This window comes from Pipra filicauda, unplaced genomic scaffold (genome assembly GCF_003945595.2).
Source record: "Pipra filicauda isolate LSUMZ 115617 unplaced genomic scaffold, ASM394559v2 scaffold165_size2600900_pilon, whole genome shotgun sequence".
In the NCBI taxonomy this organism is placed as follows: Eukaryota; Metazoa; Chordata; class Aves; order Passeriformes; family Pipridae; genus Pipra; species Pipra filicauda.
In genome coordinates, this window is record NW_024104162.1 from 968,909 (window position 1) to 987,591 (window position 18,683).

The 18,683-nt window shown below is 58.4% G+C and overlaps 2 protein-coding genes across 4 annotated transcripts in view; both read left to right on the plus strand.

Annotated features, from left to right (window-relative positions):
• Positions 1–10,001, plus strand: part of CELSR3 (cadherin EGF LAG seven-pass G-type receptor 3) — a 31,930-nt gene extending 21,929 nt beyond the window's left edge. For both annotated transcript variants that reach the window (XM_039379387.1, XM_027728997.2), the window contains 14 exons: positions 166–333; positions 752–878; positions 1,044–1,250; positions 1,355–1,529; positions 2,068–2,180; positions 2,492–2,571; positions 3,204–3,330; positions 3,991–4,104; positions 4,241–4,377; positions 4,456–4,562; positions 5,237–5,410; positions 5,549–5,749; positions 5,923–7,000; positions 7,715–10,001. In XM_039379387.1, coding sequence (XP_039235321.1) covers positions 166–333; positions 752–878; positions 1,044–1,250; positions 1,355–1,529; positions 2,068–2,180; positions 2,492–2,571; positions 3,204–3,330; positions 3,991–4,104; positions 4,241–4,377; positions 4,456–4,562; positions 5,237–5,410; positions 5,549–5,749; positions 5,923–7,000; positions 7,715–7,742 — 2,836 coding nt within the window. In that variant the 3' untranslated portion in view covers positions 7,743–10,001. The remainder of the gene's footprint in view (positions 1–165; positions 334–751; positions 879–1,043; positions 1,251–1,354; positions 1,530–2,067; positions 2,181–2,491; positions 2,572–3,203; positions 3,331–3,990; positions 4,105–4,240; positions 4,378–4,455; positions 4,563–5,236; positions 5,411–5,548; positions 5,750–5,922; positions 7,001–7,714) is intronic.
• A 2,399-nt stretch (positions 10,002–12,400) lies between these two features.
• SLC26A6 (solute carrier family 26 member 6) lies at positions 12,401–18,468 on the plus strand. Of its 2 annotated transcripts, XM_039379388.1 has the most exons (20): positions 12,401–12,590; positions 12,946–13,094; positions 13,376–13,515; positions 13,609–13,719; positions 14,011–14,183; positions 14,262–14,426; positions 14,556–14,708; positions 14,905–14,987; positions 15,080–15,227; positions 15,333–15,446; positions 15,552–15,629; positions 15,771–15,866; positions 15,988–16,094; positions 16,184–16,253; positions 16,421–16,513; positions 16,617–16,721; positions 17,250–17,426; positions 17,528–17,582; positions 17,858–17,979; positions 18,069–18,468. In XM_039379388.1, exons 1-20 carry the CDS (start codon positions 12,516–12,518, stop codon positions 18,090–18,092), a joined length of 2,238 nt encoding a protein of 745 aa, XP_039235322.1. In that variant the 5' UTR covers positions 12,401–12,515; the 3' UTR covers positions 18,093–18,468. The 2 variants fall into 2 exon arrangements, with proteins under 2 accessions (XP_039235322.1, XP_027584825.2); XM_027729024.2 differs by lacking the exon at positions 18,069–18,468 and having other exon boundaries at positions 17,528–17,940.
• The last annotated feature ends 215 nt before the right edge of the window (positions 18,469–18,683 follow it).

Consider the following 18,683-nt stretch of genomic DNA (forward strand, 5'->3'; position numbering starts at 1 on the left):
CCCTGGTGTTGCTCTGTCCCATGTTTCCCAGCCCCTTGATGTGGACCTGTGCACAGCCTATGCAGACCTGTTCCTTGTGAGATGTCAGGACAGGATGTCTGGGAAGTCCCCAAGGGTCTGTGGGTGCCATGCACAGTGATGGTAGAGCTCTGTTGCTCCTTGCAGGCTCCCCAAGAATCCTGTGATGAACTCCCCCATCGTGAGTGTGTCTGTATTCAGCAATCACACCTTCCTGCAAGGGCCCCTGGACACCCCTCTTGTGCTGGAATTTTACCTGCTGGAGACAGCCAACAGGAGTAAACCTCTCTGTGTCCAGTGGAACCACTCCAACCCGTGAGTCGAGCATGGCTGGGCCGCTCTCTTTGAGCTGCTTTCCCCAGACACCTCCTCATTCCCCAGGTTTCCTTGGTTGTAACAGTCCGTGTACCTGGGCAGCACTGGGATGTGGGGGATTTCCACTCTCTCCTGGTGGGGTTCCCTGCTGGGAGGGCACAGCAGAGTCATTTAGGTTGGAAAAGCCCTCTACGACCACTGAGTCCAATGTTAACCCTGCACTCTTCAGCCCACCACTAACCCATGTCCCTGAGTGCCACATCCACACTCTGGCTCCAGTAGTTAAGCTGTAGGAGTGCAGTTGTATCTGCTGGCAGAAGAGCCTTGCCAGTCACCCATCTTCTCTGCAGTTCCTCCCCCACACACCACACTCATCTGTCTTCTCTCCTAAGTGCACTTTGCTTTTTGGTGGCTGCAGGACCAACCCCTCTGGCTTCTGGACAGCCAGGGACTGCGAGCTTGTGTACCGAAACACCACGCACGTCCACTGCCAGTGCTCCCAGTTTGGCACCTTTGGGGTTTTGATGGACAGCTCGCACCGAGAGGTAAACTCTGCCCGTGGGGCTGTGGGCAGTGGTGGAGACTTAAATAATAATAAACAGGCACAGGCAGAAAATTTCTTGTGGGCACAACTAGAGTTTGAGAACTCTGCAAGCATCCTGTGTCTTCCCCTAACACCACTGTTTGCTTTTGGTTCTCTGCTGCTTCAGCAACTGGAAGGTGACCTGGAGACATTGGCAATTGTCACCTATTCCTTGGTGTCTCTCTCCTTGGTGTCTCTGCTGTTGACCTTCTCCTTCCTGACCTGCCTCAAAGGCCTCAAGTCCAACACCCGTGGCATCCACTCCAACATATCAGTCACCCTCTTCTTCTCTGAGCTGCTCTTTCTCCTGGGGATCAACCGCACTGAGAACCAGGTCTGTGGTTGAACCAGCATGCCCGTGGGGTGAGGCTGAGGTGTGGATGATGCCATTAGCATTGGCACAGTGGCACCATCTCTGAGTGGCTTCTGTCTCCCCAGTTTCTTTGCACTGTGATTGCCATCCTCCTCCACTGCTTCTTCCTCTCCACCTTCGCCTGGCTCTTCGTCCAGGGCCTCCACATCTACCGCATGCAGACCGAAGCCCGCAACGTCAACTTCGGGGCCATGCGTTTCTACTATGCCATCGGCTGGGGAGTGCCTGCCATCATCACTGGTAAGAGCTGCTTGTCCTGCAGCCGTGCCAAAACCATTTGTGCTGGTTCTCAGCAGCCTCCTGACCACCTGGTATTGCCCAGCTCACCCAGCGTGGAGAGCTGAAGGTGGGTTTGCCATGGACAGCAGTGCTGGCAGCAAGCAGTGCTGGGGTGGTCAGCTGGGGACCATGTATCAAGGGCTGTTTTCTTGCCTCCTGGGGAGAAGTAATTTCTCAGCACACCTCCCCATGGCTTATCCCAGGACTTGTAGCTGAGGTCTCCTGCTTTCCTAAGCCTGCATGCTTGGGTGACCTGTTGCTGGCAGTGAGTGCCTGCTGGGCTGGGCTGTATCAGGGATACCTGGGGAAAAGGAAATAAAGGCCCTTAGTGCTGGGGTTCGCAGTCCTGGCTCTTTCCCTGTGGTGGGGAAGCCTGTGCACAGGGCAAGGAGCAGGGAGAGAGCCTCTTCACTGCCTTCAGTGCTGCAATGGGATTGATATGGCTCGGACGAGTCCAAGGCTGCTGGGTCTGGACCTGACCTCTCCCTTCCTCTTGCAGGGCTGGCTGTTGGCCTGGATCCTGAGGGCTATGGGAACCCTGATTTCTGCTGGATTTCCATTCATGATAAGCTGGTCTGGAGCTTTGCAGGCCCCATTACTGTCGTCATTGTGGTAAAACCCTGTCCTGTTTCACCCACAACCCTCTCCTGCCTCCCTTCTCCGCACCATGGGCACTTGCTCCTCCTTGGCTGCCCACTGCCTGCCCCATTCTATGTACCCACCCCTCCCTCAGTTAGAGGCCTTCTTTTTGTCCCTCCTCACTCCAGTCAAATCTGGGGGAGGCCATGGCTTGGGCATGAAGGGGAAAGGAGGGGATGTTTACATGGGCCTGGTGGACCTGGAGTCTGCCCATGTTCTGCACTGGGGAAGTCAGGTCAGAGCCAGCCCTTGGCACAGCTTCTAATCGGTGCCAACGCTTTCAGATGAATGGGGTCATGTTCCTGCTTGTGGCCAAGATGTCCTGTTCCCCAGGCCAAAAGGAGACCAAGAAGAAATCGGTTCTGTGAGTATTAGTGGCCAAACTCCCAGCAGAGCTCCGACAGCTCGTGGTTTTTAGCATTTTCAGTGACCATCCTCCTTCTTCCACCATCACAGAGGGCCCCTCTGTGCATCAGTGTCAGCCTCGCAGCCACTCTCCTCTCCCACACCTGCCAGCCACATTAACCCTTCCTAAATTTTGTCCTTTCCTCTTGTTCCTACGTCCTCATCTCCACACTGACCCACCAACTGGTCCTCCTTCACCACCTGCCCTCACAGCCACCCCATGTGTCTGCTTGGATTCAACACTTCACCCTTGTCAGCTACCAGCACCTGCTTCTTCCTCTCCTACATGCTCCTGAGGACCTTTTCCCACTCCCTTCTGAGCCAGCCCTGGAACATGGTTCAGCTTTCTGTGGCTCCAAATGACCTGTGTTTGCCATGTGTGATCCAGAAGGGAAGGCCTGGGAGTTGGCAGGAGCTGGACTGCTTTGCAGGGATGTGCCCACAGTGCTGGGAATGACAGGGAGGGCTGGAGAGGATTGCTTTCCCCTCTGGATCTCTGTCTGTGAGCACTAGACTGTAGATTAACAGTACGCACTAACCTCTTGGTGTGTGTCTGTGTGCCTGTCTGTCTGTCTGTCTCTCTCTCTCCAGCATGACGTTACGGAGCTCCTTTGTTCTGCTTCTAGTTATTAGCACTACCTGGCTCTTTGGCCTCTTGGCTGTCAACAACAGTGTCCTGGCTTTCCACTACCTCTACACTGTCCTCTGCAGCCTCCAGGTAACTGCCCAGCCTCTGCTGGGGAGGGCGTGGGTCAGCCCAGGAGAGCGTCCCTGTGGTCCCCACAACCATCTGTGGAGAGTGGGTGGCCTGCGCTGAGCTCCCAGCATCTTGCTGTGCTCCTTGTCCCTTCTGCTGTCACCACTGTGACACTGTGACTGGCAGTGAGTGACTCCTACCAGTCCTTGCTGCTGTGCCTCTGGTGAGTAGGAGGTGGCTGCAAGGTGTTTGGTTCAGAGGTGACATCCAAGGGGATAGCAAGGCCCATCTTTGGAGGGAAGGTACCTCCATGCTCTCAGAGGGCAGAGCAAGAGGACAGCGTGCAGCAGAAGTGTTGGACACCCAAAATCAGACCCGCGGCAGCACCTTGCCAACCTCCTGGTACCACTGTGGCTGGTGTTGCTGCAGGGGACCCTGCCATCTGCTCCTTGGCTACTGCCAGCCAGGAGGACACCCCACCCTTTCCTCTCTCACCCATGGCCACCATGGGTGGTACCTCTGATCAGCTTTGGGGCATCTTTGGTGCATCCCAGTCCTGGTGGCCGCCAGAGCCAATGTGCTGGGCTCCTGAGGAGCCAGGGATTGTCCCTCCACTGGTGCTGTGGGCAAGCGGGTCAGCTGGCAATGAGGGGCTGTCTCTCAGGGCATCTCTCCCCACAGGGCCTGGCTGTGCTGGTTCTGTTCTGTGTGCTAAATGAGGAGGTGTGGGAGGCCTGGAAGCTAGCCTGCCTCGGCAAGAAAGGGCAGAGCGAGGAGGCCACGAGGAGCACGCAGGTGGGCGAGGGCAGAGCAGCCCAGGGCTCTGGGGTCAGGCTGCATGTCTGGGACTGGAGCTGACAGGCATGTCCCCACTTCCCCATGGCAGCTGCCATAGCAACTCCTTAACATACCCTCTCCCTGCCCTTCCCAGGGCCCCAGTGCCTACAACAACACAGCGCTGTTTGAGGAGAGTGGGCTCATCCGCATCACCCTGGGGGCCTCCACAGTCTCCTCGGTGAGCAGCGTGCGCTCTGCCCGCACTCACTCCAGCCAGCGGGCGTACCTCAGGTAGGGAGCGGGGCTCTGGGGGGCCACAGTGCCCGGGCAGACAGAGGCTCCTGACCATTTGGGCCTCCTGTGTTTCAGAGACAACGTGACGGCACGTCAGGGCTCGGTCCTGGATCACAGCCTGTTGGCTCATGCTGGACCCACGGACATCGACGTGGCCATGTTCCACCGTGATGCTGGGGGAGGTAAGACTCAGCCCTGTGCCTGGATTTGGGGCCAACTCTGTGCATCCTAAATTAACTCCTGGCTTAAGGAAATTCTTCCCAGTGCAGGCTCTGGCTATATGGTTACACCCTCCACCCCATGCTCAACTGTGACTTCCAAACACTGGATAGGAGGGAAAGGCAGCTACTGTGTCATTTAGCACAGCCTCCTCCTGGACAGATAGCAAAGGGCATAGCCAAGCCCCAAGGGGCTAGAGATGGAGAAAGCAAGAGAGAGAACATTGGCTGTTGCGGGATCTGTGGGAATACTGGGCTGTCCAGGACAGTACAGACATTTGACTCACTGGAGTGAGACCAGCAGGAGCCACCCTCGCAGCTGGGGCATGGAGCAAACAAGCAGAGGCTGAGGGAGGTGGGTTTGCTCAGCCTGGAGGAGGAGGCAGAGGGGATCATATGGCTGTTTGCAGCTGCCTTACAGGGAGGTGCAGTGAGAGGGAGCCAGGCTCCTCGTGGGTACCTGGTGATAGGGTCAGGGCAGCTGGCACAGGCTGCTGCTGAGGGAAAGGCAGTGAGGGGTAAGTCACTCTCATAAGTGTGGTCAGCTCTAGGGTATTGCCACCTTCCTGGCACTGCCACGAGAAGGCTCTCTCACCTTCATTCCAAACATCTCCCTGACACACACTGTGCTCCTGCAGACCAGGACTCGGACTCTGACAGTGACCTGTCTCTGGATGAAGAGCGCAGCCTCTCCATCCCATCCTCGGAGAGCGAGGAGAATGTACGCCTGCGGGGCCGCTTCCAGCGCCAGTTCAAGCGGGCGGCACACAGCGAACGCCTCCTCACTAACCCTGCCAACACCACTCCCAAAGGCAAGTCCCAGGGCTTTGGCAGGGAAAGGGATGAGCTCAGGTCCCTGGGGGACAGGCCATGTCTTGTGATGGCTCAATTGCTGCTCAAGGAAATATTCTCTCCCTCTTCCCTGGGGCCTGTTTTGCTGCATCCTTCAGATGTGGACGGCAATGACCTCATGTCATATTGGCCGGCTCTGGGCGAGTGTGAGGTTCACCCCTGCTCCCTGCAGAAGTGGGGCTCCGAGCGGAAGCTGGGATTTGACATCAACAAGGATGCAGCCAACAATAATCAGCCAGACCTGGCTTTGACCAGTGGGGATGAGAACTCCCTCACCCAGACCCAACGGCAGAGAAAAGGTAACAGCCTGGAGCAAGCGGGCAAGGGTGGCCTTGCCTGTGTCAGGATGACTTGGCCTGACAGCATCAGATCCATCTGGCTGTGCCCTTGGGGAGGTATGGCTTATCTCCCTGGTTTTCCTGCTCTTTTTGCTTTTGTGCGAAGATTTGACTTCTCTTTCTGTCTGGTGCAGGGATTTTGAAGAACCGTCTCCAGTACCCACCGACTCTCCAGGGCCTGCCATCCGTTGGCAGGATGACCAACGAGCTGACGTGGTACAAGACCTCCACGCTGGGTCACAGGGCTGTCCCTGCTGCCTCCTATGGCAGGATTTACTCTGGAGCTGGCAGCCTGTCGCAGCCAGCCAGCCGGTACTCGTCACGGGAGCAGCTTGACATGCTGATGAGGAGACAGATGTCCCGGGAGCAGCTGAGCAGACACAACTCAGGAGAGTGCTTGGAAGCTGTGCCCAGTCGGCATGGGTCCAGGGAGGAGCTGGACACTATCCCCAGCAGGCATGGGTCTACTGAACACCTGGAAAGTATCCCAAGCAGACATGCATCTAGGGAAAACTTGGATCTACTCACTGCTAGACCCAGTCAGAGAGATCATGGGAACACGTTGCCTCGGAGACAGGGCTCCAGAGACTGCCTTGACACTTTACCCTGCAGATTTGGGTCAAGAGAGCAGCTAGACTGTGGGCCAGTAAGAGAAGTCTCTAGAGAGTGGCTAAACACATTGCCAAGTAGGCAAGTGTCCAGAGACCGAATAGACATGTTACCAAGTCGAGATACTTCTCGAGAGCAATTGGATTTACTTTCTAGAAAACAGCCTTCAAGGGACCTGCTAGCATCAGCTAGACAAGCTTCAAGGGAGCAGCTGGACTTTCTATCCAGAAGATCTAATTCCAGAGAGCCTCTGGACACAGTGCCTAGCAGGCAGCCCTCACAGGACAACCTGGGAAGTCTCTCTCGGAGGCAGCTGTCTAGGGAAAGCCTAGAGCCGCTGTCGAGGAGACACCCTTCTAGGGAGAACCTGGAGGCCATTCCCAGCCGACATCCTTCCACTGAACAGTTAGATATCCTTTCTTCTATCCTTGCTTCTTTTAACTCCTCCGTCCTGTCCTCAGTGCAATCTTCCAGCACGCCTTCAGGCCCCCAGACCACTGCCACCCCCTCTGCCTTGCAGACCTCAACACCCTCTGCAATGTGTCCCTCGACGCCTCGCTCTGCCACCTCCCACAGCATTTCGGAGCTGTCACCAGACTCAGAGTAAGTGTGTTCCTTCCTTCCTCAGCCAGCTCTTGTGCATTCCTCAGCTGATCTTGTGCATTGTCCACCTGCTTGGCTTCTTCCCGAAAGGGGTTTGGTTTGGAGGGAGAGGGCTGTATAAGGGTGAGTCCCCAGGGTGAACGGCAGGTGTCTCCTGGTCCTGAACAGTGACTGGGCAGGGAGAAGCTTCGGGTGTGACAGCTCTGGGTGTTTGCAGTGCAGCACGGGCAGGAACATCTGTGTATGTGAGTCTGCCCACTCTGCCAGAGACAATGGCCCTTGCTTGTGGTCTGTGGGGATTTGGGGACGATGCTCTGTGCAGCCAGGCTGGCCTCATGGCTGGTCCCCTTGGTCAATGCTGGCTCAAAGTCCCAGTGAGTGGATGTATGCAAGGGCCAGGCTGGCTGGAGAGGAGGGAGCCCAAATCCTAGCGGAGCTCTGCCTGCCCCAGCCATGTTTCTCCCCAGGGACCCTGTCCCATTCTGTCATTTCTTCCCCTCCAGCTCTGCTCCCTGCTGGTACTGCTGCTACCACACCCCACCCCACCTCATCCCTCCTTTCCTCTTCCCTGAACTCAGGGACTTGGATACAGTTGTTCCTGCCCTGACATGGGAGTGAGTCTCTGCCCTGTCCCCATCTGGCTTAGCAGGGGAAGGATGCTGGAGCCCAGGGGAGATGCCATGTCTTAATGCTGTTTTTCTTTCCTCTGAGAAGAATAATGAGAAGCGAGGGCCATTCCTGAGGGGCCGAAGTTGTCCAGAAGAGAGATGGAAGAAGCAGAGCCCTTCGCCAGGCACTGCCAGCTGAGGTTTGGTGTCCCCAGGGGGCAGGGGCCAGAACCGATGGTGGTCAGAGGCCAAAAACCAACCCTGCCTTCCCCTGCCCTGTGGGCCGAGGGGCCGGCAGTGCACACCACCCACTGCCAGGAGCCTCCAGGCTCTCAACTGCTGCTGTGCTCCCCATCACCTGCCCGGTGTGACAGGTGGTACTGGGCAAATCCAACCCACCAGGGCTGAGCTCTTTCTCCGCGAGCTGTTTGTACATGGGGTGTGCCTGTGTGTGTGTGGAGGGTGGGCGGTGGCAGAGGGACAGAGATGGAGCCCAGGACGTGGGAGCAGGGGAGGGTTTTCTACCTTTTTGTATCTTTGTAATCAGAGAGAAAAGAAATTTCTATGGTTATTTTTACGGATGGTCTGTTCCCAGGACCTGGAGCATTTGTTTCACCAACAGCCCTTTACCACCTTCCCTGGGGTTATGAGGACCACAGTCCCAGTGGACTGGAGAGACAGTGCCAGGCAGTCCTTAAGTCTTTGTTGGCACTGCTTTGCCCAAGCCCCATTGCAGGACAGCTGGCCCTGCTGCCCCCCACCCTCCCACTGTGCAGCTCCACACATCTTGCCACCCTCCTCCTGCCTGGTGTCCCTCAGCCCCATGCAGCCAGGCCTCCCTCTGCCTTCTCATGGAACCCTCCCCCTTGGGGCTGCCCCACCTCGGTGAGGGGCTGTGTGCCAGTGAGAGCACAGACGAATGGGGCAGCAAATTCAGGAGTAGGGACCTGCTGGGGAGGAGACAAGCTTTGCTGTGCAGCCCTGTCCTGTACCAGGATGGTCCCAATCTCATCAATGCTGGTTACCTCTGTTCAGCAAGGGAGCACTGTGTTTTTACCCACTGGGTGTTGTGCTCTTTAACCTGGATGTTACAAAGCAAATCTCTGTTGGTTTGTAGGTCCAGGCAAGGAGCTGGATGACCCTTGTCCTGCTCAGCAGCAGGCTAGGCTATTCCCAGAGCCAGTGCTCCCTCTGCAGAGGATTAGCATCTGCAGGAGCATGATGTGGCTTCAGTCTTGGGGTCCACTATTGCCCACAAAAGTTGTATCTAGCTGGATCCCTGGGAGCTCTGCATATATCTGCTATCCTCTAACAGAGGACCCCAGATCAGAGTGGCCTGGATTTTAGGAGATGGAGATAAACAGCACTTTGCCCTCTCTGGAAATTCAGGTTGCCCTGATGGTGTCTCTGCTCAGCCTGGGGCCTGGCCTGGGGCTCCTACTAGCCCTGCCATGAAGTAACACTCCTTTGTGCCTACCCCAGCCTCGGGCCAGGGCATTTGGCTCAGGGGGCTGGCATGCTCCCTCTCACTGGCCGAGCGTGGTGCTCTTGGGGCTGTGTGACCGTATGCCCCTTACTGCCTTACTGCCACACTGCCGTAGCATCTTACTGTAGCCCAGCCTGACATGTTTACAGAAGAGGACTTGTGCTGCTGTCCTCCAGGCCCCTGGGGAAGCCAAGGCCTCTTGGCTACATCCCAGAGTCAGTGGGAAGAGCGCGGAGGGAACAGAAGGGCTGGTGACTGGGGGGGTGCCTTGGCCCCCCGGCACAGCCCTGATGAGACAGGCTCACTCTTTTCCCAGGGATGAGGACAGCAGGGCCTGCTGACATGTTTACATGCCATTCGGAACCAGTGTGCAGAGGGAAAACCTGCTGGCCCCACATGCTGGGAACAGCCAGGCCCCTCCATGCTGCCCATCTTTGCCTTTGGGAACAAGCTCGTTTACATGTTTCTCTCCGGCTGTGCAGTGCCAGCACCAGAGTCTTGGGATTCCCTGCCTATGGTGCTGTAGGGCCCATGTTTCTGCCAAGTTGGGTATGGGGCTCTTAATGCTGGTGCCAAATGGAGAGCAAGTGACAAGTGCCAAAAAGAAGAGAGCAGCGGAGCTGGTGACCGTCCCTGCAGACCTGGGCCGGTCAAGAAGCAGGAGTCTACTTCTTGCAGACCAGTCTTTGGCTTGGTCCCTGATTGTAGTGCTGTGACCTGGGCTCTGGGAAGCATCCTCCTTGGGTTTGGGTTTTTTCCTTTGCGGGGTTTGGTTGGGTTTTTTTTCCTCTCTTTGTCTCCCGATTCTGTTGGCAGGGAGCGGGGAGATGCCCGTGCCCCCTCTCTGGCTGTGTAAAAGTGTATCATGGAAGCACCAGATTTGGAAATAAAAGTCTATAAAATGGTGCTGGCCTCTCTGCCATCTCTCCCTGTGCAGTGGATCCATGGATGGGGCAATGAGTGCAGCGCCTGGGCTTGAGCTGATGGTGGGAGGAGGCTTGGGTGGGAGCTCCCAGCCAGCTCGTAGGCTGAAGGGGAGTTGCCTGGAACAGAGTGAGGTGACCAGGGGACAGGGACTTCAGGTGCTGTCAGTTGCCTGAACTGGGCTGTGTCCAGGCCGGTTCACCCAGACCTGGGATCAGCTGCAGTGGTGGCCAGTGGCCCCAGCACTGCCAGCAGGGCTGTGGTGCCAGAGTGGCTGTGGTTAGCCGTGGGGCCTGTGCCTGGCAGCAGCTGGCACCCCCAATCAGACCTAGACCAAGGGAAGAAGATCCACTGTCCAAAGGCTACCTGACCTCAGCGGTGTCAAGCTGGCTGCCAGCAAGGAGAAGAAAGTGTGTGGAGGAGAGGCCAAGCGTGATCCTGATGCCCTCTGTCCCTCCCTTCCTGTTGAAGAGGAAAGAGCAGGAGATCGAAGGGCAGCATCGATCCACAGCACCCTGAGCAAGGGTCACCATCAATTGCCGTCCCTCTGTCCCTCACAGGCTCCATCCTCTAAGCAGTTGGGGGCCAGCTCAGGGTGGCCCTTGGGAGTTGCAGCGGCAGTGCCAGGAGCTGTGGTCCTGTCCTGCAGCCCTTCTTGAGGCTGGGGGGCGTGGGTAAGGGCCAGGGAGAGCTGGCTGGGGTGGCAAGGGGAGTCACAGGTAGAGTGGCCAGCCCAGGGTGCAGGTCAGGGGCTGGATGCTGGGATGTGGGAAGGAATGGCACGGGTGGGGACAAGGAGCAGCGATAAGGAAGGCACTAAATGACACTGGTGCTGTTTGCTTCCGAGCAGGAGCCCTAGGATGGCCTCTGATTCACTCTGCTGGGTGAGTGAATAAACAATGAGGAGGCAACAGTCACACGGTGCCTGTGTCAGCATCAGTGTGCCTTTACCTGGCCACAGTGGGACTGATGGGCATGTGGGTGGACGGCAGGGGCCAGGGATGTGGGAGAGGCTGAGGGAGCAGGCTCAGTCCTGCTACCTGAAAGGTGCGTGGCTGCTGTGGGACCTGGGTCATGCTCACCACAGGGAGAGCCAGGGTGGCCATGGGTTACCCTGCACCAGGGAGGGGGACGAGTTGCTCTGACTCTGGAAATTGTGGCCCTGGATGTCACCGCTTACTCTGCTCTCCAGCCCTATCCCACCACCCAGGGGACCCAGGACTCTTTGATGCCTGGCCCTGCCCACTGCCTTCACCCCACACCCTGGTACCAGTCAGTTACGGGTGCCTGGATTTCCTCGGTCATGTCCCTATGGGACCGGGCCAAGCATGACTCAGAAATTCTCTGAAACCAATTCTAGGTCACGATGGAGCCCAGGAAGGAGTGAGGGGTTCAGTGGGACTCTGGTGCCCGCTGGGGACCTTTGGAACAAGATAACGGCTGGGTCTGTGCAAATTGTGGGAGAGCGGGGCAGTCCACAGGGCACAGCACACCTCTTCCAAGCAAGGTAAGCAAGGGGCTGTGGAAAATACTCTGGATGCTATGACCTGAGGCTGTGGGTAGCCCTTCTTGTCCTGGACAGAGCTCCTGCTCTGGGACATGGGGTGGGGAAGGGCCACCCATGGGAGCCGTGGGAGCACAGGAGGATGATGGCAGGACCTTGAGCAGTGCCCTGGGGTGGTGAGTGCCCAGAAGCTCTTGGCAGGAGGTTGGCACTAGGATGTGCCCAATGGCAAGAAGACCACTGCTCTGCACCTGGCATGGGTGGTTGGGCATGGCAGCACCCTGGGTATGGCTGCAGACCAGGAGCTGAGACTGGAATGGACAGTCCCCAATATGGGATGGTTCTGGGGACAGTGGTGACAGTTCTGGGCCTGCCACAGCTGAGGAACTCAGCGCATCAGGGTATGGAGGGGAGCGTGGTGGGTGCCATGGGTGCAGCAGTGGGGCTGGGAAGCAGGCAGCTTCTCGGCAGGGCAGGAGGAAGGGCAGGAGGAAGGACAGGAGTCAGGGAGCGGTGTCTCAAAGATCGTGGGCTGGCTTTAATAAATAGGAGGAAGCAGAGCGTGCACCTGCCTGCCAGCTCCTGACCAGCTTGGGCACAGCAGGTAGGAGTGATAACGGGGCAACACAGGGACTCGGGCTGGCACAACCCCAGGCACCCTGTGAGGGGATTTTGGGTCCAGTTGTACCTCAGGACCAGGCAGGTCACCAGCTGGGTAAGCCCAGCAGGATGGTGCAGCTCTCAGCCTGAGCCCTGATCAAGACTAGGCTGTGGATCTATACGGAGATGCCTCAGTCCCACCATCCCAGCCCTGAGAAGGGTGAGACCTCAGCCCAGCCTCCCTCCTCTGACCACAGGCTCACCTCGACTCTCCAGTGCAGTGGTCAGGGGAGGACACTGCCAGAGACATGAAAAGCTGTGACTTTTGCCGGGGGTTCACATTCCTGCTCCCCTCATGCGCAAAGGGACAAAGTCTGCAGACGGGGCTGTGGGATGGCCAGGGCTCTGCTCGGCGGCTGTGCCCTGCCCTGCTGTGGTACACGGAGGGGAAGGGTGGCGGGCACCAAGGTGGGTCCTGCACGGGCAGGCAGAGGGGGAGCCCCCTGGGGCAGCTCTGCTGGCAGACCCCGCCTCTGCATTCCATTGCGCAGAGGGGGCTGGTGCGGGGCAGGAGCGGGCAGCACTGACTGCCGAAGCTTCAGCTCCCTCCCTGCCCACCTGCCGTTGTGAGCCACTGCCGCTGCTTCAGGACTCCCAAAGCTTGGCTCATGCTTATCCTCAGGGCCAATCTTGCCTGCCTGGCCGAGATGGGATGGCTCTGTGTGGCGAATGGAGTTGGAGGAGGGGCTGGGGCGCGGGTAGGGTGCTGGGTGTCCCCAGCTATGGGGGTGTAGCTGAGCTGTCCCTGATGTCCTTGCAGTAGACTGGCATACAGGAAGGTCAGGTGGGCATGGCAGCAGAGATGGCACTGAGCCACCGAGCACCCCGTGAGGTGCTGAGTGAGGCTGAACTGGAGGAGGTGGCACAGAGGAAACCTCCCGCCAAGCCCTCGGTGCGTCTCCGCAAGATCAGGTAGGACCATATCGCCAGGGGGATGTGCCTGGACCTCACCAGGCACTGTACAGCCCAGCCCCACCACCACGGGGAGCTGCAGACCTGGGGATCCTTTCCCCTAAGTTGAAGTACCCGTGTCCCTACTTTGTTCTCCTGACTGGAGGGACACCTGGCTCCAATGGATGGAGCTGGGTGTCCCATGGGACCCATTGCATCTCATGGGGCCCTGTCTACCCCTACTGATGTCCCCAAAACCCTGCACTTGTGCTCAGCCTCAGCTCCTACTCCTTTCCCTCCAGATGCACAGGCTCCGCTGCCAAGTCCCTGCTGTTCCGTTTCCTGCCCTTCCTGTACTGGCTGCCCCGCTACCCAGTCAAGGACTGGCTCCTGGGGGACATTACTTCAGGCTTCAGTGTGGGCATCATGCACCTGCCCCAGGGTGAGTGATGCCCAGGCTTCCAGGGGCTCCCTGCGGGTTGGGGAGGGCCAGGAGTTGGCCCTTCATGACATTTCTCCCTGCTCCACCATCCAGGTCTTGCCTATGCACTGCTGGCTGGGTTGCCACCCGTCACCGGTCTCTACTCTTCCTTTTACCCTGTCTTCCTCTACTTCTTCTTTGGGACATCAAGGCACAACTCTGTGGGTGAGCTGAGGGACCATGTGCTTGGACAGCAACGGTGGGGAGGGAGGGAGCGAGGATGAGAGGGACAATCCTTCATCCATGGCACAGCATTGCCACATGAATGGTTGGGGGGGGCCTTTCTTGTCTTTACTTTGCCCCATCAAGAAGGTGATTGGCCAAACCAGAGCCAAAGCACAGTGGGTGGGCTTTGAGCCTTGCCAGAGGGGAAAGGAGCTGACCCCTTAAGAGGTACCCTCAAAGAGGTCCTGGTGCTCACCTTGGGCTCCCTGCCCACACTCTACCTGTCCTCAGGTCCTTTCGCCGTCATCTCTGTCATGATCGGGAGCTTGACGGAGTCCCTGCTGCCTAGTGAGGACTTCCTGGAGTCCGTCAATGGCAGCAACGCCACAGTCAATGAGGCATTGCGGGATGCTGCCAGGGTGGAGCTGGTGGCCACCGTCACTGTCCTGGCAGGCATCTTCCAGGTAAGGTGGCCCCAGCCTAGTCTAGCAGAGAACAGTGGGCTGTAAGCTGTGGGTCACTTCTGGTGCCTCTCCTTTCAGGTGGCCCTGGGTCTCCTGCAGTTTGGATTTGTGGTGACCTACCTCTCGGACCCGTTGGTGCGTGGCTACACCACTGCTGCCTCCGTGCATGTCCTCGTCTCCCAGCTCAAGAATGTCTTCGGGGTCTCCGTGGGCGAGTACTCAGGGCCACTTTCATTGTTTGTGGTAAGTGGGGGCTCGCTGCTGCCCAGGACCCCCTGGGGGCTCACCTGTGGGGCACATAGAGTCCTCCATAAACCTTCTGGGGGAGACATCTGATTTCCTGAGCACATTCCCTCCTTCTGTATCCTCTAGACTGTCATTGAGATCTGCAAGAAGCTGCCACAGACCAACGTGGGCACCCTGGTGACCGCCATCATTGCCATGGTGGCCATCTTCATTGTGAAAGAGCTCAACCACAAGTTTGCCACCAAGCTGCCCATGCCCATCCCCATCGAGCTTATCACGGTACCCAGAGCTGCCCCAGCTTGCTGTGGGGATGCAGCCATGCATATTCCTGTCCCTTTCAGGGAGGGGAGGCGTGGGATGGGGTTCCTTGGCGAGTGCAGCTCCAGGGCACACGTCATGCCCTCCTCCTCCTCCTCCTCCTTCTCCGCGGTCCCTGTGCAGAAAGGCCCTGCCTCACCCAGTCATTCTCCCCCAGATCATCATCTCCACTGGCATCTCCTACGGTGTCAACCTGAGTGACAAGTTTGGCATCTCCGTGGTGGGCACCATCCCCAGCGGGTGAGCAGGGCCAGGTGGTGGTGGGGGCTGGGCAGGGGCACAGCCACCCACAGCACCCCTGTTTGAGCCACATCTCTCTGTCTTGAATGTAGGTTGAAGCCACCTGTGGTCCCTAATTTCAGCTACTTTGGGCAGGTGGCAGGCAATGCCTTTGCCATTGCTGTGGTTGGCTATGCCATCTGCATCTCCCTGGGCAAGATCTTTGCCCTGAAGCATGGCTACAAAGTGGACAGCAACCAGGTGATGCTCTGAGGTGCAGGGCCCCCCACCCTGGGTGAAAGCCAAGCTTCCCCTTGCAGCCAGAGGAAAGCATGGTGCTGCCCTCCTGCTGCTCTGTCCCTACAGGAGCTGATTGCGCTGGGCCTCTGCAACTTCCTGGGAGGTTTCTTCCAGTGTTTTGCCATCAGCTGCTCCATGTCACGGAGCCTGGTACAGGAGACCACAGGTGGCAACAGTCAGGTGGGTCTGGGCAACACTGCCTCCCTCTGTGGGGCTGGAGCAGGGGCAGGCAGCACAGTGAGCAGTAGGGGCTCACCCCTCACCTCCCTCTCTCCTTCCACACAGGTAGCTGGTGTCATCTCATCCCTGGTCATCCTGGTGACCATCCTGAAGATCGGAGAGCTCTTCTACGACCTGCCCAAGGTACAACTAGTCCCATGGCCTCTGTGCCACATCCCACCCCTGTGCCTATCCCATGGCATGGTAGTGTGGCAGCGGAACAGCCAAAGCCCACTCCTAGACCTGCCCTCAGCTTCCTCATAGCTGCAGAGACTTCTCTTTTAGGCCATCTTAGCTGCCATAATCATCATCAACCTCAAGGGCATGTTTAAGCAGTTCAGTGACCTCAGTATGCTCTGGAAATCCAACCGAGTGGACCTGGTAAGGTGCTGATCAGCCTTGGGGCTGTGCTCTTGTCCCTGGAGAGGGTTTCTCCACCCTCCCTGAGGCTTGTGGGTGCTTGGGGGAGGCCATGCTGCAGCTGACCGTGTCCCCTCTCCAGATGGTCTGGATTGTGACATTTGTGGCCACCCTCCTGCTGAACTTGGACATTGGCCTGGCGGCCTCGGTGGCCTTTGGGCTGCTCACGGTCATCTTCCGCACCCAGCTGTGAGTACGCTGGGGCTGGGGTTGATGCTGTATCCCAAGGGCAGGAGAAGCCCGTGGTGACCTCAGCCCCTCACTGTGTTCCCCCACAGCCCCCACTACTCCATTCTGGGGCGCATCTCCAACACCGATGTCTACAGGGATGTGGCGGAATATGAGATGGTAACAGCACCGGGCTGGGGGAAGAGCCACCTGCAACGGGGGGGCGTTCCAATGCACCCCCAGTGGCTGCTCACTGGGGAAAGGAGCTGGGGGCATTTTGGGGAAGGGAGGGAAGGGGAGCAGGTGGCTTCATCCCTGGGAATAGTACCCTGCCCATCTGCCCCCAGGCACAGGAGGTCCCTGGCGTGAAGATCTTCCGCTCCTCCTGCACCCTCTACTTTGCCAATGTGGAGCTGTATGCCGATGCCCTGAAGAAGAAGGTAGGAGAATCACCAGCCCCACAGTGCTCCCCGTGTCCCCCTGCCTGCCAACACCAGGATAGCAGTGGGGCAGCTGGGGACACAAAGCTGCGCTGCTTCGCAGAGTGGCATCGATGTGGACCGCCTCATTCAGAAGAAGAAGAAAGCCCTCAAGAAGCTGAAGAAACAACAGAAGAAAGCGGAGAAGGAAAAGGCAAAGAGGGAAAAGGTGCTTCCCTGACACAGGGGACCGCTCTGGTGCCACCTAGCATTGCCTCTCTGCCTGGTTCTGGCCCTATTGTCCATGCACTGGCCAGGCCTGGTGGCCCACAGAGTTCCCAGCTCAGTTTGGGGCCAATGGGTAAGAAAGGCACTGGGATTGAACTGGGCCACACCGTCATACCCAAGGTCGGTGGGGAAAGCCAGGCTGTTAATGATTAGGTGGTGAAACCAGATAGTCATTAACCTTTTGGTAAGTTAATCAGAATTAAGAGCAAGAGCAAAGGTTGGCCTGGTGCCAGCTAATGAGCCCGGTTCCAGAGAGCAGCACTGGGCAGAGGGGTGGGTCTCGACACATCTGGAAAGAGCCCAGAAGCGGGTCAAGGTGTGAGAGGGGCACCCACTCCTGGGACCACCCACTGCCCATGCCCTCGTGCAGCCAAAGAGCCTCACCAAGCCACACTGCACTGTAGGGCAGGGTGACCCCAGGGGGCTCCAGCCCCAGAGCAGTGACACCGGATCTCCTTCCCTCCCCCAGAACACAGAGGACGGTCCAGGTGTGGCAGTGATTGAATTGAGTGCAGGGGAGAGCGGTGCGTCCTCGGAGCCCACCCTGCGCAGCCTGGGGCTGCCCCAGCCCAGCTTCCACGCCGTCATCTTGGACTTCAGCTCTGTCAACTTCGTGGATACTGTCTCCATCAAGATCCTGAAGAATGTAAGGGCCCAGGGCAGCAGCCTCATCGAGGGCGTCTCCAAGGCCCCGTGGGGTGGCCCCCCCTCCCTCCTCCTTTGTAAAATATTTTCTGCCATTTGCAGATCTTCAGGGATTTCCGTGACATAGAAGTGGATGTCTTCATTGCCAGCTGCCCGGGTGAGGGGGATCTGCAGAGCCATGAGCCCCTGACGGGCATGGTCACCCCTCCTGCACACAGCTGCTGGCCTGGGGGTCCCTCCATGGTGTTCCAATGCCCAGGGTTTCCCCAGGGGATGGGTGCTGCAGGTTGTCCCATGGATCCAATCTGAGCGTGGGTCTCTAGGGTTGATCCTGGTGTTCCCCCACAACACAGGAGGCAGGAGGCTGCTTCAGGTGGGGGGTGGGGGGCTTAGCTAGGTGCCATCACTTTAGATGCTTCTCCCTCCACACAGGGCCTGTGCTGGCCCAGCTGGAACGGGGCAACTTCTTCAGCTCAACCATCACCAAGCACTCCTTCTTCCCCTCTGTGCACGACGCCGTGGAGCATGTCAGCAGGGAGCGGCGCCAGGCCTCAGTGAGCACCCAGCCCCACCATCCCCATCACGGGTGGGGGGGAACGGAGGGGGCAGCCAAGCCAACCTCTCCCCGTCTCATCCCCCTTAGGCGGACCACAGCACCAGGATGTAGCCGTGCAAGAGGAAGACGTCTCCCCCAAGAGCTGGGTGGGCGAGGAGGACTCTGCCACCTTGATGGCACTGACTCGCCTGCCCCAGGGCCCGAAGGCCCTGTACCCCCACCAGCCCCTCCGGACTCTGACCGCCAGGGTCCCGCCCTGACTGTGACCCCCTGTGATGGGGCTGCTGCTGGCCAGAGCTGCTGCTGGCCCTCACACCGAGGGGCTGCCTGGTGCTCCCGCTTGGTGACCCGCTTGGTGCTCCCACTGCCCCAGCACGGGCCTGTCCCACCAGGCCAGGACGTGGTTTGGGGGGTGGTGGAGGGGCCAAGGGGGTCCTGCTGCCAGCAGTGGGCTGGCACTGCCAATAAAGCCACGTGGTGTTTCTCAGGGTTGGTTTCAATGCTCTTTTCTCAATAACAGCGCTCTTGGGTCAGGCCACCCAGCTGCCCCCCAGCGCCGCCCTGCAGGTGGGCTGCCCTGACACCCTCTGTCTCTGTTCTGCCCCTTCTCCCCGTGACCCCTCCAGGGCCGTGGGGCTGCAGCCGAGGGAGTGGAATGAGCTGGTACCCCCTTTCCCCAGGATCCTCGTTCCCAGGACCTCC